This window comes from Marmota monax, unplaced genomic scaffold, assembly GCF_021218885.2.
Source record: "Marmota monax isolate L192 unplaced genomic scaffold, Marmota_monax_Labrador192_F-V1.1 WCK01_AAM20220418_F8-fsc00017, whole genome shotgun sequence".
Lineage (NCBI taxonomy): Eukaryota > Metazoa > Chordata > Mammalia > Rodentia > Sciuridae > Marmota > Marmota monax.
Window position 1 is genome coordinate 20,291,227 of NW_026695241.1, and position 17,749 is coordinate 20,308,975.

The 17,749-nt window shown below is 39.6% G+C and overlaps 1 protein-coding gene and 1 pseudogene across 6 annotated transcripts in view; both read right to left on the reverse strand.

Moving 5' to 3' along the window:
* Ylpm1 (YLP motif containing 1) overlaps positions 1–16,500 on the reverse strand; it is a 71,089-nt gene extending 54,589 nt beyond the window's left edge. For 3 of the 6 annotated variants that reach the window (XR_009226380.1, XM_046440867.2, XM_046440862.2), the window contains exons 1-3: positions 15,470–16,499; positions 2,474–2,710; positions 867–1,046 (exon numbers count right to left, since the gene is read on the reverse strand). Coding sequence is in view for 5 of the 6 variants with exons in the window: in XM_046440867.2 (XP_046296823.1) it covers positions 867–1,046; positions 2,474–2,710; positions 15,470–16,327 (1,275 nt within the window). In the remaining variant the exon portion in view is untranslated. Of the gene's footprint in view, positions 1–866; positions 1,047–2,473; positions 2,711–15,469 lie in introns of all 6 variants that reach the window. The other 3 variants (XM_046440866.2, XM_046440863.2, XM_046440865.1) reach the window with 1 other exon arrangement.
* LOC124090294 (mitochondrial ribosome-associated GTPase 2-like) lies at positions 6,760–8,363 on the reverse strand (annotated as a pseudogene).
* Positions 16,501–17,749: the final 1,249 nt, after the last annotated feature.

Here is a 17,749-nt window from a genome sequence, read left to right on the forward strand (position 1 = left end):
AATCACAAGCATAGGAAGCCTCAAGAAATCACAACATTAGAGGCTTTGAGGGTCTAAGGATTTATAAACTTTGCCAAATCCTTTCAGTGATGATCAATCTTCTTTCTTCCTTTGGCTTATTTATATAACTTGTGTTTCTAACAGAGTTGGACAAACCAACCAAACACTCAAGCAAAAAAGCTATCTCAGAAATAAATATTTTTAAAGTTTCTAATTACTATAGATCATTTTAAGATTATAGGCACTGTGGCACACGCCTATAATCCCAGCAACTCTGGTAGCTGAGGCCCTAAACAACTTAGTGAGACGTCTCAAAATAACAAATAAAAAGGGCTGGGGATGTGGTTCAGTGGTAAAGTACCCCTGGGTACAATCCCTAGTACCAATCAATCAGTCAATCAATAGTGGAAAAATGATCTATTACTATATATTCATAAGCATAAGATTATACCTCTAAGATACAAGACAAATATCCAAGTTGCTTTACATATTTGTTTGGGGATTTTTGTGATGATTGCTTTTGGCCTTTCTGATGGATTATTTGCTTATCAGTACTGCACTGGTTTGTAGGCAAAACACTCATTTACCTATGGTTTCATGTGGTAAAAATTCCAGGTTTTTAACACCTGGCCCAAACTGACATGATCAGGATACTCCACTCTATCCACTCTTTCCCAAGAGACTCCTCTATATGCACGTTTCTCTGAGGTAATATGAAAGATAACTACTTGGGCATCCCTTGAGAAATATCTGATCGTCAACATTTGATATATTTTGTTCTTCAGGAGCAACTCTCTTTCAGAAATAATAAATCCTTTACATGTTCTAGGGACAACTTCCTATTTACCAACTATGGAAACACTTGCCTGTATATGTGGTGGCTGCTGTATAAGTTGCTGGTACTGTTGAAGGATCTGTTGTAACTGAGTGTGCTTCTGCATTATTCCCTGATACTGGAAGCCAACTCGATGTTGCTGGTGCTGCTGCCAGTGTGCTGCTGCAGCCTGCAACTGTTTTAATCTGGCATCTTCTTCTGGGTCTTCAGACTAAAGGTAAAGAAGATATACTTTTATGTAAGTCTTAAAACAGCAACCAAATTAATATTTTACAAATATAGTATTTTATAAAGTTCAGAATCCTTACAACTCAAGACTAATTGAAAAAAGCTATTCTATATTTAGATAAAACACCTAGTCCTATCTATGTTCTTATTATGGATACTGACACAAACAAATTTATAAATTCTGTAGTCTTCACTAAAAAAATAATCTCCCTGTTCCCAAAGCGAACCATTGTGCTTTTCACTCTAAGAAGTTAATATTTCTTCTTCTTTTTTTTTTTTTTTGCGGGGGGGGGGGGGGTCACTTTTCACCAATGGATTATGATAGTCATCATTATTCAACAAAGCTGGACAAAAAATGACCTATGAATTAATGTAAAAGCTTTCCACATTCCAGTTACTATGCTACATCTGACAAAGATAATCTCATTTAATGCCTTAACAGCCCTATAAAATAGTTATAATTTGAATATGCCTGTTTCGCAGATGAGGAAGTTGAAGCACAGAATGCTTAACTAACTTGACCAGAGTCACCACAGCAAGTGTCAATTCCCGGACTATGGCCTAGGCTCATAATCTTAAGAGCTGACGTTCTTTTTTTTTTTTTTTTAAGGATGCATGTTCAATACTTTTTATACATTTATTTTATTTTTTACATATTTATTTTTATGTGGTGCTGAGGATCAAACCCAGTTGAGTGCCTCATATGTACCAGGCGAGTGCACCACTGAGCCATCAACCCAGCCCCAAGAGATGAGGTTCTTAACTATTGCCCTCTGCTATCATTATAAACATACCTGGACATCTCCCATTAGTGCTAAGAGCCAATTCAAAAGAATATCTAATTCTTTTTTTATATATATATATACATAAATATTTTTATTTGTTGATGGACCTTTATTTATTTATCTATTTATTTATTTATATTCAGTACTGAGAATCAAACCCAGTGCTAGGCAAGATGCTCTACCTGAACCACAACTCTAGCCCAAGAGCATCTAATTCTTCTTTCTTGCACAAACCAGGAAAAAAAAAAAAAAAAAAAAAATCCTCCTCCTCCACTGCTTCTCCTTCTTTTAAAACCTATTGTTATCATCAGTTTATCCATACTCAGATAAACATGAGAATATATTATGATATATTCTATTTATTTTAAGAGTTTTAAGTTTAATCTTCCAAATTATGCTGTAATTTAATTTTCAGTCTGTTTTATGCTTCTATTTAAAAAAAAAAAATCAGAAAAGAGTCAATCCTCATTACTCTAAACCTGATATGGCAAATACATGATTATTTCACAAGTAGAATTTTATAAATTCTTGAACACATGAAAAAATATATTAAGACAAAAATGTACATAAGTGAATCATTAAAAAAAGGCTAACCAACTCAATAAACAATTGATTACATTGTTACCTGGGGTTCCTCTGGTGGGAGAGGAGGTGGCACATCTTCATTCGGAGGTGGTAATGGGGGCTCCTCAGATGAAGGAGGTTCTGATACTTGACTGGTGGCAGGTATTGTAACTTCTTCTTTTACTGGTTCTGGTGCATCCTTTGCTACAACAGGGCCTTTTTTATGTCCTGGCAAATGCACTTTTGTCCTTTGCTGCAAACTAAGCAGGTGCTGTCGATACCAATACTGCTGCTGTTCCTACAACAGAACCCATTTTTGAGAATTCGAATTGACAATCATGTATCTCTGCAACTTGGTGTTGACAGACAATTACGATTGTAAATGTGTTCATGTGTTTATAGGTAAGAAAAGGCAAAGCCAGACAGAGAAAGGAAAATAATAAGTTAACATGACCTTAATAACAGACTAGAGAAAAATATCAGTTTCTCTCCCAAATTTACAATTTAAATTCAACCACACAAAATAATTCAGTACATTTCCTCTCTTAAAACATGGTTTTGGAGGTGAGAACAATCTTTTTGATAAATGATCACAGTTAATCCTTTTGATATGCACATCTACTTGCTTCTAACCTGACTTTAGTTTGTTTAGATTAATCCACAGGGATCTTGCAATTAATAAATACAACCAAATAGACCTGTCTTTTCTATCTGCCTTCATTCTTCTCCAGTGCTTTTCCTTTTAAAACCTATTGTTATCATCAGTTTATCCATACTTAGATAAACATACATACGTGAGAATATATTATGCTTATAATATATTCTATTTTTTTAAGTGGGGGGGAGAGAGAGAGAGAGGAGAGAGAGAGAGAGAGAGAGAGAGAGAGAATTTTTTTTAATATTTATTTTTTAGTTTTTGGCGGACACAACATCTTTGTTTGTATGTGGTGCTGAGGATAGAACCTGGGCCGCACGCATGCCAGGCAAGCACGATACCGCTTGAGCCACATCCCCAGCCCTATTCTATTTATTTTTAAGAGTTTATGTTTAATCTTCCAAATGATACAATAAATTAATTTTCGAGAAGTCTGTTTTGTGCTTTCATTAAAAAAAAAAATCAAAAGAGTCAATCCTCATTACTTGTGGATTCTGTAATTGCAGATTTGCCCACCTGCTAAAATTTATGTCTAACTCCAGTATCAATACTCGCAGAACTATCCCAGTCATTCATAAATAATTGGAGAGCAGAAACAAATCTGAGTGGCCTGACATGCATGTTCCCAGCTGAGGAAGAACATAGTGATGCTCTGCCTTCTGGTTCCAGCTCTCAAACACTGTCCTTTTCATGTCTAGTTTAGAGCCACATTTTTCATATTTCTGTGCTTGTTGTTGGCGATTTTATTGTTTAAAATGGTCTCTAAACACAGTGCCAAAGTACTGTCTAGTATTCCTAAGAGCAGGACAGCTGATGTAACATCCAGAGAAAGCAAGTGTGTTAGATAAGCTTCATTCAGGCAGGTATTACAGTGCTACTGCCTGTGAATTCAATGCTAATTAATCAATAATATATGTGAAATAAAGGGTCTTTAAATAGAAAACACATTTAAACAAGGCTATGTATTGATCAGATGATGAAAATGTGATCAGGTGCTCAGAAGAACCTAATCATGCATTACCTCTAGGAACAGTGGTTCTGTATTCTCTAATTCAGCATTTGTGGCAACTTCTAATAAAGAAAATCAACTGTACAAATACATAGTAACTTATTAATTAAAAATCAATAAAGAGCAGGTGTAGTGGTGTACACCTGCAATCCCAGCTACTCAAGAGGCTGAGGCAGGAGAATGAGCCGTTCAAGGCCAGCCTGGGTAACTTAGTAAGACCCTGTCTCAAAGTTAAATTTTCAAAAACGGGCTGGGGATGTAGCTCAGTGGTAGAGTGCTTGCCTAGCATGTGTGAACCTGAGTTCAATCCCAGTATCGCAAAAAAAAAAAAATCCCAACGCTCAAATAACTAAAAGATCTTCATTATCGTGGTATTCATTATACAATTCCCCAGTTCAAGGCTGCACAAGGAAAAACAAAAGTTGTCATACTAAAACTCCACGGAAAAACTGCCCTAGATACTTCTCTGATCAACAACAGCATATCTGCACTACAATTTTAAGACTGTAGGATTTTATGAAAGTGATGTTGGAGAACTTCAGAACTCATTACTGACAGCTGAGGATCCCACAGAAGTCCTATTCTGTAGAAATTAACAATGAAACAACTTTACATAGGAACTACAAAAGGGAAGGACCTGAATACCTAAGGTTGAAAAACAGCCCTGAGAAAATTGATAAATCCCTAAGACGTTTTCTCAACATATCAAAAAATGAAATAAAAGATAATGCTGCCATACAATTATGTCACAAAAGTCACAGTACAGAAACCCAACCTACACTTTATTATCTGTTCATTCTAAACATCAGCTGTAATTTCATTTATCAATTCCATTAAATATAAAATCTGCTTATTTTTATCATACTGAGCTTTATTTTTCCAGATTGTATCACAATCAAGTATTTTACTTTTTATCTTAAGTTTTCAGTTGTGTTAAATGGGTTCATTTTCCTAGCCCATTTTCTATTTTTTATTTGTTTATTTTATTTTTATTACTTATACATGACAATAGAATGCATTTTGATACATCATACATAAATGGAGTATAACTTCTAATTTATCTGATTGTACATGACGTAGTCACACAGGTCATGTAATCGTATGCACACAGGGTAATAATGTCTGATTCATTCTACTATCATTCCTACCTCCTCGCCCCTCCCCTCCCTTCACTCCCTGTCTTTTTTTTTTTTTAATAATTTTTTTTTAGAGAGAGAGAGAGAGAGAGAATTTTTTTAATATTTATTTTTTAGTTCTGGGCGGACACAACATCTTTGTTTGTATGTGGTGCTGAGGATCGAACCCGGGCCGCACGCATGCCAGGCGAGCGTGCTACCGCTTGAGCCGCATCCCCAGCCCTTCACTCCCTGTCTATACCTCCACTCTCCCTACTCCAAATTGTGAAATAGCATCCACATTTTGAGAAAACATTCAGCCAAGCCCATTTTCTAATCCAGTTATCTCTATAGGAGAATTTCCTCTATTGTTACTATTTTATTGTATTACCTCCCCAATTTTCCATTTGCAAACAGATGCATAAAATGCACATAATATATAGCTGTTTTCCACAAAATATACTGGTTTGTTATCTCACAGACTGTAATTTTCTTGGGGGAAGACATGTCTTCTGCTTATCTCCTATCTGGTACTAGTGTTGGAACACAAAGTAGGAGGTCAATAAATGGTTATTGATCAAGTGAAGATTTCCCCTCTTGGCCATTCATTTGTATGACCTGAGATTTATTCCAATTTACTGGGAAGGACAAATTCCATTTAACTCCATTTTGAAGTTTGGGCTATGATTGGATTTTTGTTTTTAATTATCATAAGCATAATCATCAGCTCCCAGTATACAATTACTTCCACTATTCAACGTAAGAAACAAGAGTACACTAGCCAGGCATGGTGGCACACACCTGCAATCCCAGTGACTTGAAAGGCTGAGGCAGGAGGATCACAAGTGAAAAGTGAGCCTCAGCAACTCAGTGAGACCCTGTCTCAAAAAAAAAAAAAAAAAAATACAAAGGATTGGGGATGTACTCAGTGGTAAAGCACTCCTGTGTTCAATCCCCAATACCAAAAATTAAAACAAGTACACTGGGCTGGGGATGTGGCTCAAGTGGTAGCACACTCGCCTAGCGTGCGTGAGGCACTGGGTTCGATTCTCAGCACCACATAAACCTGAAATAAAGATACTGTGTCCCCCTAAAAACTAAAGAAATAAATATTTAAAAAAATAAAAATAAAAAATAAAACAAGTACACTGACCATGATATTAAAACATCTATAGCCAGATTAAAACATCTATAGCCAGATTATACATGCCTATAATCCAAGAAACTCAGGAGGCTAAGGCAGGAGGATCACAAGTTTGTGGCCTGCCTCAGCAACTTAGTGAGGCCCTAAGTAACTCTGCAAGACCTTGTCTCAAAATTAAAAAAACAAAAAGGGCTGGGGGTATGAATAGCAGTAAAGCATCCCTGGGTTCCATCATCCCTTCCCCCAAATTATAACTTTCTTCCATCATTTTAAGTAAACATCAAAAATATCAACAGGCTGTCCTTATTTTTTAAAAATTAGGGGTTGGGATTGTGGCTCAGCGGTAGAGCGCTCGCCTAGCACGGGCGGGACCCAGATTCGATTCTCAGCACCACATTAAAAAAAAAAAAGGCATTGTGTTGTGTCTATCTACCAAAAAAAAAAAAAAAAAAAAGATTCTCTCTTTAAAAAAATTAATAAATTCAGTTTCTTTAAAATGTAAACATTTCATTTGTTTTAGTTGCTTTGCTTTGAAAGAATCACTAAAAGATACAAAGATGCAAACTATCTTTTACAAGCTACAAGTCAACAGCTACAGACAGGAAGATGGTAGATGTCTCAATTCTTTTTCAATTTGCCACCTATTCTCTATCTCTGTTTTAGATCCAGTCCAGGATAAAAGCCTTGTTAAGGCTTCAAGTACTTGTTGATGCACTGACAGAATGCCTTATAGGTTCTACTTAATATGAACCAGAACCAGATCTCTAATTCAATCATAGGACAAAGTTTCAGCATTTTTTTTTTTTTAATCTATAAGCACTTTCTCTTGTGTGTTCAAAACCACCCACATTTTATAATCAGGTTTGCTAGTGTGGCAACCTGGAGGCCCGTGTCCATGCCTGTGCCAACACTCTCCTCTGGGACATGATAACACTGTGCACAGCTACCATCTGAGTGGCTGGTGGCTCGTGGGAGCTTGGCCTGCAGGTAGGCATCATGTAGCACCTTCAGGTGCAGCAGCAGCTGCCCCAGGTTCTCCCCAGTCATTGCTGACAAGAGGATGACCTGTCCCAGGTGTTTCTGGAGCTGGGGCAAACGGGCTCTGGCCTGGGGGAGGTCAATCTTGTTTGTAACAACCACATGGGGCCTCTCAGACAGGCCTTCTTCATACTTCTCCAGTTTGTATTTTAAACCCTTCACCTGAGTCCATGGCTCTGGTAGGGAAAGGTCCACAATGAACCACAGGAAGCAGCAGTGATCCATGTGCCTGAAGAAGCTGAGTCCAAGACCCCTGTCCTGTTGGGCACCTTGGATGATGCCCAGGATGTCTGCCACTACCTGTTGGTGACCTTTGTAGTGAACAATCCCCACATAGGGGTTTAAGGTGATGAAGTGGTAGGAAGCCACTTCAGCTTTCACATTTGAAATGGACTGGAGGAGCGAGGGCTTCCCAGCACTAGGGAAGCCGACCATCCCGGAGTGGCCCACCAACTCGAGCTCCAGGTAAAGAATACATTCCTGACCCAGCTGTTCAGAGGTGTAAGTCACAGGGGCACAGTTGTCATTAACCAGGAAAAAGCGGTTGCCTTTCCCACCTCCCCGCCCAGTGCAGCAATGTACTCCCAGCCTGGCTGGGACAAGTAGGCTATGACCTCACTGCCCTCCTTCACCAAGGTGCCAACGGGCACCATTCTGGCCAAAGCAGTTCTTCCTGCCACCATCTTCTCCACTGAAACCCTGATACTGGGACAGAACCAACAACAGCAACTTGACTTGCTGGTCAGCTCTCAGGACGATATAGCCACCATTTGGGCCATCTCCACCATCAGGCCCCTGAACTCCTTGCGGGGCTCACTATGGAAGAGCTCCAGCCAGAGCCTCCATTTCCTCATGAACAAGCATTCTCCAATGGTCCACAAAATACTTTTTAAGATTTTTCTCGGAGAGCAGCTTCTTTCCTGGGGGCTCCTGATGCTTGGTGTGGTCCACACAGCCCACTGACAACATCCTGGGTGAAGCCTGCTATGGAAGGAGCCAGTGAGTCCATCATGCCAGGCCCTCCAACTGGGTCTGAGATCTTGCTAAGAAGAGCCTCACAGGTTTATGGCCCCTTGGCATGACCCAGAGAAGGTCATGCACCTGCTGCCTCAGTCTCCTCGCCTTTTGACACATTCTCCCAGCAGAAGCAGACCTGCCCAAGTATGCATGCGGCATGCTTCCCATGCCTGCCCACATGCTCCGGGGAGGCCTCTGGGGCCTGCAGACCTGAGCACTGGTCCACAGAGCCTGGTCATGCCACTGCGGAGTGCGACCAATGGCAAAAGGCCGGCTCACCTCGGGCCACCGCCTACCCGCCTCCTCCTAGCTGCCACCACCACCTCAGCACATTTTTTAAAGCTCTACAAATGAATAATGAAGACATTGCAAACAAATGTTTTCAACAACCCCAAGAGCAGAGTGATTATTTCAGAAAGGAAAAGACATGTCTGAACTTGAGTCTAGGAGCCACTTCTGAATTTCCCATCACATCTCAGATGGATATTGGTTCATAGATGAAGGAAAATCAGCATACGTCACATTTACAAAGAAGTAGAATAAAAGTATTTAAAGTTAGAAAGAACATAAAAACTATTTGCCACAATTCTTGTCACTAAAGAAGATGTTAATTTATCCAGGAAGCATTTACTGACCACTTGCAATTAGCACAGTGATGAAATACATATTAAGTGATTTTCCAGGAAGGGAACTGTAAAGGAGGAGATGTTTGTGTGTAATGTTGACTCTTACACATGCCTGAATACTACATGTTCTATTTCTTATATCTTAATGCAAGGAAAAAAAAATTGGGTGAAATAATGAGTCAGGTTTCTATTTTAGAAATTTATTTTAAATATGCTTAATTTAAATATTTTTGAGATTCACATTTTATTTTAGGACTAGGGTCACCAGATAAGCTTAGTCCCTTTTTGAAAAAAGAAGAAATATGCTCCCTTACTTCATCTTTTCCTTCAGCTCCTGCCCTTATTCTTATTTCCCTTCAAACACGAACTTCTTGAAAGAGTTGTCTATACTCACCATCCCCATCCTCACCTTCCATCACTCCTCAAATCAATGCAATATGGCTTCAGTCACTATGAAACTGCTCCTGCCAAGGTCAACAATAATCTACATGTCAGTAAATGCAAAAGATAACTCAAAATCTTTATTTTGCTTGACCTCAGCAGTACTTGACATAGCTAACTACTCCCTTATACACAGAAAGAGTTTTCTCCTGCACACGCTGTGGTACTGCACTGTCGTGATTTTCTAGCTACCTAATTTGGCCTTTTCTCCATTAGTTCCCTTAGATGCTGCTACTGTGTAACTACCTCAATGTCCTTTAACCTCTGTTCTTACTCTACACACATTCCTTAGACAACCTCATCTATTTCTCCATCTTCAACCACCATTTTTATGCTACAACTCACCAGATCTTGCTTCTGAATTTCAGATCTATAACGAACTTCCAACCAGACATCTCCATTTGGAATCTATGCCCCAAAAACCTCAAACTCATTATGTCTAAAATTTAATAATTTTCTCATCTCTAGACCTGTTCTCCCTCTTCTCTAGCCTTTCTTATTTTAGTAAATGGGACCACCAATCATCCACCCACTAGCCCATCTCAGAAACCTAGGAATCACCCTTGATGCCTCCTTTTTCATGACTATTCAAGTAATCTCCAATTAGATTCTAGCAGCTAAATATTTCTCCAGTCTTTCTACTTCTCGCCATTTCTACTAACATCATCCAAGTCCAAACCACTTTTAACTCTTGCCTAGATTACTTCAACAACTTTTCTAAATCACTCTTTCACCTTTCAATTCCATTCTCCAGAAGGGCACAATAGTGCATAACTGTAATCCCTGCAACCTGAGACACTGAGGCCAGAGAATCCCAAGTTCAAGGCTGGCCCATGCAACTTAGAAAGACCTTGTCTCAAAATTTTCAGACAAAGAGCTGGAGTATGGCTCAATAATAGAGCACCCCCTGGGTTCAATCCCCAGTAGACCCCACCCCCCCAAAATCTATTTTCCTTACTGCAAGCAGAGTGAGCATTCAAAAATGCCAACCTAGGTTTGGGGATGTAACTCAGTGGTAGAATGCTTGTCTACCAAGCACAAAATCCTGGGTTTTATCCTCAGCGCTACCAAAAAAAAAAACAAAAAACAAAAAAACTCACATTTTCCTATATAAAATCCTTCAATGGCTTCCTATTGTCCTTAGAATAAGTTCTTAAAGGTCTACTATTCTCACCCTGAACTTAATTCTTTAAATTCTATCTGGTTTATTCCTGCATATTCATGTGTGTGTAATATACACACACACATACATACATACATACATATACATACATACATACACACACACACACGTGTATATAGTTTTAGTCATCCTTTATTTTATTTATTTATGTGGTGCTGAGGATCAACCCCAGTGCCCCACACGTGCTAGGCAAGTGCTCTACCACTGAGCCCCAGCCCTCCTGTGTATTATTTTTTAATTTTTTTTATTTTTTAGTTGTAGTTGGACACAATACCTTTATTTCACTTATTTACTTTTAGTGGTGCTGAGGATCGAACCCAGGGTCTCGTGCATGTGAGGCCAGTGCTCTACTGCTGAGCCACAACCCCAGCCCCCTCCTGCATATTCTTTAGATTTCAGTTAAATATCATTTTACAAAAGAAGAGGTTAAAGCCTCGAATTATATTCATTTAAAAATACATGTTCTCCACCTACTATGTGCTAATATCTATGCAAGGCACTGTGAATACAACGACAAACTTAAAAAAAGGAGCTCATCTTTTTCAGTTCTTTACAGAACAGTCTAGTAAATATATTTTATAATCTCATAGCACCCTGTACTTCTCTTACTTATTAAATGCCATCCCCACTGGATAACAAGTTATTGACAGAAGGTATCATACCATATCTATCTTATTCACCATTTCCTCTCCAGTGCTAAGTTTAGCATTTAGTATAAGTTGCTAGTCAATAAATACTCGAACATTAAATAAATGACAGCTTTACCTAAATATGTTATTTTGAAACTAAAAGGACAAATAAAAATCACAATTCTTGAAAAAGATTATTATCTATTTTAACTAGTCAATCCTTTAAACAGAAAAAAGCTAACTATTTGAAAAGAATATCACATTAAATTATCAACACTTTATTCATAAAACTGGAAAATAAATGGGAGAAGATCAAGTATTTATCCTGTCTTTCTATCTAACTGCCTTTCTAATCAAACAGCCCTAGTTCATGAGTGAAAGTTTTTCTTTACAGAATTCAATATAGATGGGGGGGGAAGGGGCAGAAAAAAAAGTCATCATGTTGCAAACTCTAATGAAATAATTTATTCATGCAAAAGTCATCGATGGATGAACCACGAGATGAAAACATGATACCAGATGACAGGAAGCTTTATAGTGGCCAGGCATGGTGGCCATGCTTGTAATTCCAATGACTCAGGAGGCTAAGGCAGGAGGATTAAAAGTTAGAGGCCGGCCTGGGTAACTTAGCAAGACCCTGTCTCAAAATAAAAAATATAAAGGGCTGGGCATATAGCTCAGTGGTAAAGTGCCCCTGGGTTCAATCCCTAGTTCCCACACACACATAACAAAAAAAGGAAATTTTACAGTGGCAGGATCAGACCATCATCACGTGAACCCAATTATTAATCTCAGCACCAGGAACAGGACAATCAGGCACTGTATTCCTTATGATGGGATGCAATAAAGTACACAGCACCACCTATGCACCACATTTGCCAAAATAAAGCTGAATTTCAATGTAAGGTTTTTAAAGTTAACTTCTAGAAATTGGGATCTAGCTCAGTAGTACAACACTTACCTAGCATGTGCAAGACCCTGGGTTCGTTTAGACTTAACTTCTAATTTACAAAAAGCACAGGACAGAAGAACAAGTCAAATGACACCATGGGATAATAAAGTCAGAATGTGGGATGTTCTGCAAGACAACTGACACTGATTTTTTAATCAAGCTCAATGCAATGAGATAGAAAAAAGAGAACAGGAGAGACAAATTTTGATCAGCAGATTCTCAATTGAGGGTGATTTTGCCCATGGGTATATCTGGCAATGTCTGGAACTATTTTCAGTTGTCAAAATTGGGAGCCTGCTACTGGCATCTAGTGAGCAGTGAGTAGGAATGCTGATACATCCTACAATGCACAGGACAAACCTCCCATAACAAAGAACTATCCTGTCCAAAATTTCTATAGTACTGAGGTTGAGAAACCCTCATCTGCATTAAGAGTCTTCTGTGTATCCTGTTTTGCATCCTGATTTCAATAAACCAGCAAAACATTATTAGTTAATCTGGAGAATGATTTTTAATTCTGTCAGTATGATGAGACAATAGGGGAAATATGAATGGATTGGGTATCAGATAATACCAAAAAGCTGTTAACATTTTTCGTTGTTATAATAATAATGTTTACTTAAGAAAAGATTCTTTTTTTAAAAAAGTATCTAATTAGGAATTTAGAGATGATGGGACTGGGGAATGCAGCTTGCCTATCATGTGTGAGGCCCTGGTTCGATCCTAACACTGGAAAAAAAAAAAAAAAGTAGGGATGAAATGACACAATATCTAAGATTTGCTTTAAACTATTTCAGCAGCAACAATAAAAATGGCTTGGGTGATGCAAACATGGAAAAGTCAGCTACAGAATCTCAATGATGGATATTGAAACCCTTTTTTCTATTTTCTATGTTTAAAATTTCTCACCCCCAAAAAAATTTAATTAAGTATTTCAAAAATAAAATATGATGGGGCTGGGGATGTGGCTCAAGCGGTAGCGCGCTCGCCTGGCATGCGTGCGGCCCGGGTTCGATCCTCAGGACACCACATACAAAGATGTTGTGTCCGCCAAAAATTTAAAAATAAATATTAAAAAAATTCTCTCTCTCTCTCCTCTCTCTCTCTTTAAAAAAAAATAAAATATGAATGAAAAACAATATGCAGAAGGATTTGGTTATCACGACACTAGCATGAAAAAATATTTATCATCTAATAAACAAAAAGAATCCTAGATCTAGAGGATGACAGTTCTTGATTCTTACTGAAAAGATCTTTGTGAAGAGCCTACAAGTTGCAAGGCACTGTCCTAGGTGCTGCAGAGGATTAGAAAGATAAGCACAACAGACCCTGTCTGCAAGAGACTTACAATTTGAAAAACAGAATTAAACCAAGTGGGTTAAGAACAGACATGGCTTCATGAAAACCCTAATATTTAAGATAAACACTAAAAGCAACATAACTCTAAGGGGAGAATGGGAGTTGAGGAATTTGGGATGAACTCCAAACAGAGATAAAAGAGCGACAGGCCCACAAGGCCCTTCCTGATCTGGTTCACTTCACAACCCTCAAACCTCATCTTCTATCACTGCTTTCTTTCTACTCTCATCAAAGAATTAAAGGCACTGAATATTCAAGACAATGAAAGAAGTTCAGAACAGGCAAGGATATAAAAGCAAAAAAGCAAATAGCCAAAAATACAAGTCATTTGTTTCTCTATAAGAAAAAGAAAAGTCTGATAGAGGTAAAGATAGAAAAGTCACGTTTTAACTTGAACTAACTCAGAGTCTGATGACAAAAATATTGGAAATTTCAGAGTGAGGTGAGAAAAAAGACAAAATTTCTAGTTCTAAAATAGAGCAATCTGGGGGAAAATAATCTGATGAGATGGTAGAAATCTGGTGTAAGGCAACAGAATCACTTACTCTACTGTTTTATCCCAAGATCTCAAGTGTTTTCTCCTGATGACATGCCAAGCATCATTTCCTAAAACAATCTGCTTCTTTTCTTAATTTCTAATGCCAAACCTTGTAAAATGAGAATATCCCTCTCTTTTGGAATAGGTAAATCTGAGTTTGTATATCACAAGAGTCTATTTTTTCCTTGGTAAATTTAAGGAAGATTAGTAATTGTTAAAAGTGTCTATTTTTAAAAATCACAACAAATGATCTATTCTGTTTTAGTTCTACTTTCCTTCTCTTCTCAAAAAGGAATTCATTTATTCCAACTACCCTGTCAGTCTTTGTGGAAAGAAACACACCTTCAAACAGAAGTTTTCAGTGATAGCTCTCTCACAAAAAGATATCACAAAACATTTTTTTTTTTTTAGTTTTTACCATGGCCAAATTCAAAGACTATTATTTTTTTAGTGAATGGTAACAATGAAATGTAACAAACTTGATCATGTCTTAAACCTACCTTGAAGTAATGTCAGAAAGAATGCATCAGGTCCTAAAACGGACCAATAGATTACCAAAGGATCACATATCCAGAGACTCACCTATGTATCCCATATACACCTCTAAGCATATTTGGGGATCCTCTTAATAAGACAAGACTTCCATTCTTTATTTGCTAAGAACTCTTAATTCAGGAAGCTGACAGTTATCCCTCCTCTGTAAATTTTGTTTTTAAAGAAGTTAATTGGTCCCCATCGGGATGGCGCATGACTGTAATTCCAGTGGCTGGGGAGGCTGAGTAGTTCAAAACCAGCCTCAGCAAAAGTGAGGCACTAAGCAACTCAGACTCTGTCTCTAAATAAAATAGAAAGTAGGGCTGGTCATGTGGCTCAGTGGTTGAGTGCCCCTGAGTTCAATCACTAGTATCCAAAAGAAACAAACAAAAAAGATGTAGTTAACTGATCAAAAGGTTTATATGCATTTAAGCACCAATTCTTTGAGAAGCTCCTTTCTACCCTTCTTTTCTGATGAAAATCTTAGTTTAAAATACACTTTTAAAACAAGGCTCTATGCAACAAAATCTAGGAGACTGGTGAAAGGAAACTAAGGTATGTAACCGAGTAGAGATTCTCGAGCCAACCCACTACCCTGTGGTGTCTAGACACATCTTCAAATGCTGTTCTTTTAGTAATCCACATTTAGCTAATTAAAAAGCTGGCTGTCAGACCTCTGACTCTTAAGGAATCCGCTGGAGTGTAAATTAGCTAGTCATTGTGTTGGAATTAGGCTAGACATTCACTAAAGTCCCGAGGCCTGCTCACTTAGGGCCTTCTAGGTGAAAGAAAACGGCTCCAGTAGATGCTTTCTTACCTGTGGAGTCATCGTAGAGGGATCTGGCTCAGGAGCAGCTTGCTGCTGTTCAGCACTCTTGTTCTTGGCCCCACTCTCCAAAGGCTCTTGCTGGACAGTTGTTTTATTCCCAGAAGGGACGGACGGTGGTGGTAGTAGCTGGGATTTAGAATGGCCCTGGGAGGGCCGGGAAGGAGATGCCTGAGAAGAGGGCAAGTAGGACTGGGAATGGCTCAAATAGGATTGTGAGGAGGAAGAATAAGAAGGAGTGGATGCCAGGTAAGGTTGGGAAGGTGGGGACTGGGAAGGGGACGGCTGGGTAGGAGGTAGGTAGGGCTGAGAGGAAGATGGCGGGTAATACGAGGGTGGTGGTTGAGGAGGGGGCATGTACGATTGAGACGGAGGCATATAGGACCCGGGTGGGACAGGAGGAGATTCAGGCGGGGAATCCAGCTCCATTGGAACCAAACCAGGAGGCCCATCTCGTTGGTGGTGGAGCATCTGGTGTTTGTACTGCTGCTGCTTCTGATAGCTGAGGGCCGGCCCGGGTGGCGGAGGCATCGGTGGCGGCGGCGGCTGCCAGTCCCCGTAACCGCCCCCGGGCATCACCGGCGGGGGCGGCAGCGGGGGCGGAGGAAGGTGGTGGGGCTGAAGCACGCACTGCATTTGCTTCTGGTGCATCTGCTGCAGCTGCTGGAGCTGCGCCAGGTGCTGCTCGCGGAAGCTCATGAAGCCCGAAGAGGAGGGGGCCGCGGGAGTCGTCGAGCTCGCGTACCCGGGCCCCGGCGAGGCCTCAGGAAGCGCCACCGGCGGCGGCGGCGGGACCGGCGGCGGCGGATAGTGGCTGCTCCCGCCATACCGGCCCCAGTTCGGGTACATATCGGAAAAGAAGGCGCAGGGCTCCTCCTGGCGCCGTTACTCGTCGCAACCGACCTCCAGGAGCCGCGGCGGCGACGGCGACAGCCGGAACTCGAGGCGCCTATAGGCCCCGGAGCGTGTAAACGGAGCGCGCCAGTGCGCCGGCGCTACCGAACGGGGCCCGCGACCGGGAAGGCGGGGACGGCACTGAGGTGACTGCGCTTGCGCAGTAGCACCGAGAGGAGAACAAAGGCGAGATAGAGCGGCCCCTTGCTTGGCGACTCGCGGTTGCCATCTATCTTCAGGTATGGATAACTTAGGCGCCAGTGGAATGTTCTCATAGAACCAAGGAACCATAGAGTCTCACAGCTCAAAGGGGTGGTAGAGATCCTATCGCTCCACCGTTCATTTTTGAATGAGAAGGGGAAAAAAAAAAGTTCCATTCACAATAGCGACAATCGCAACAACAACCCCATAAAACAACAAGGTATAACTCTAATAAGAAATATTTAGAACTTATATGAAGAAAACTACAGAATAATACCTGAGGATAAAATTAAATCTGAAATAATGGGGAGGCTTACCATGGTTCTGAGTGAAAAGAGAAATTGTAAAGACATTAGTTGTTTCCAAATTAAAAGAATAGACTTAACTTATTTCTACCCAGCAGTACACTTGGGAACAAAGCTGTGAAGAATGGAAATATAGTACACTAATTCCTACAGGTAACATCTGCAGGTAGTGTAAAAGGGGAGAAATGGAATTCTTCGTCATATTTCAACACATAAAAATCCATGTTGGAGAATCTCTAAAGTAGACATGGAAAGAAATAAATATATAGATTGTCCAGACGACCTAGAAGATAATCATACAAAAATCTTTGAGCCTGATAATAAACAAGGACTCTTGGTTTGAGTGAATCATTGAATTCTAGAAAAGACAGTACCTAACTCTGAGAGTATTAAGTTGTCAGCATGGCAGTTTGGACCACTTAAAGATCTGACCTTTCTTCATCTTAGCAACCCAGATCTTCACCTCTCTCAGGAAGTGAATGTGAGTGAAAAGTTGGGTAGGCTGGTATCCTTCAGAAGGAAGAGCTTCTATTCTCTCCTAAGAATTTAGTTTTGTTTCTTTTAACTTTCTATTGAAGTATAATATATATATATATATATATATATATATATATATATAAAATTACATGCCATAGGTATATAGCATAGGGAATTTTAACAAACCAATCACCAACCCAGACCAAGAAACAAAAAACATTACCTAACCCAGTAATCCCAGTTAGTTGTATTTTTAATATATTTGGTTGAAACCCCCCCCCTTTTTTTTTTAGAACTGGAGATTGAACCCAGCAGCATTTTGTCACTGACCTACATCCTTACCCCTTTTTATTTTTTATTTTGAGATAGGGTCTCAATAAGTTGCTTAGGGTTT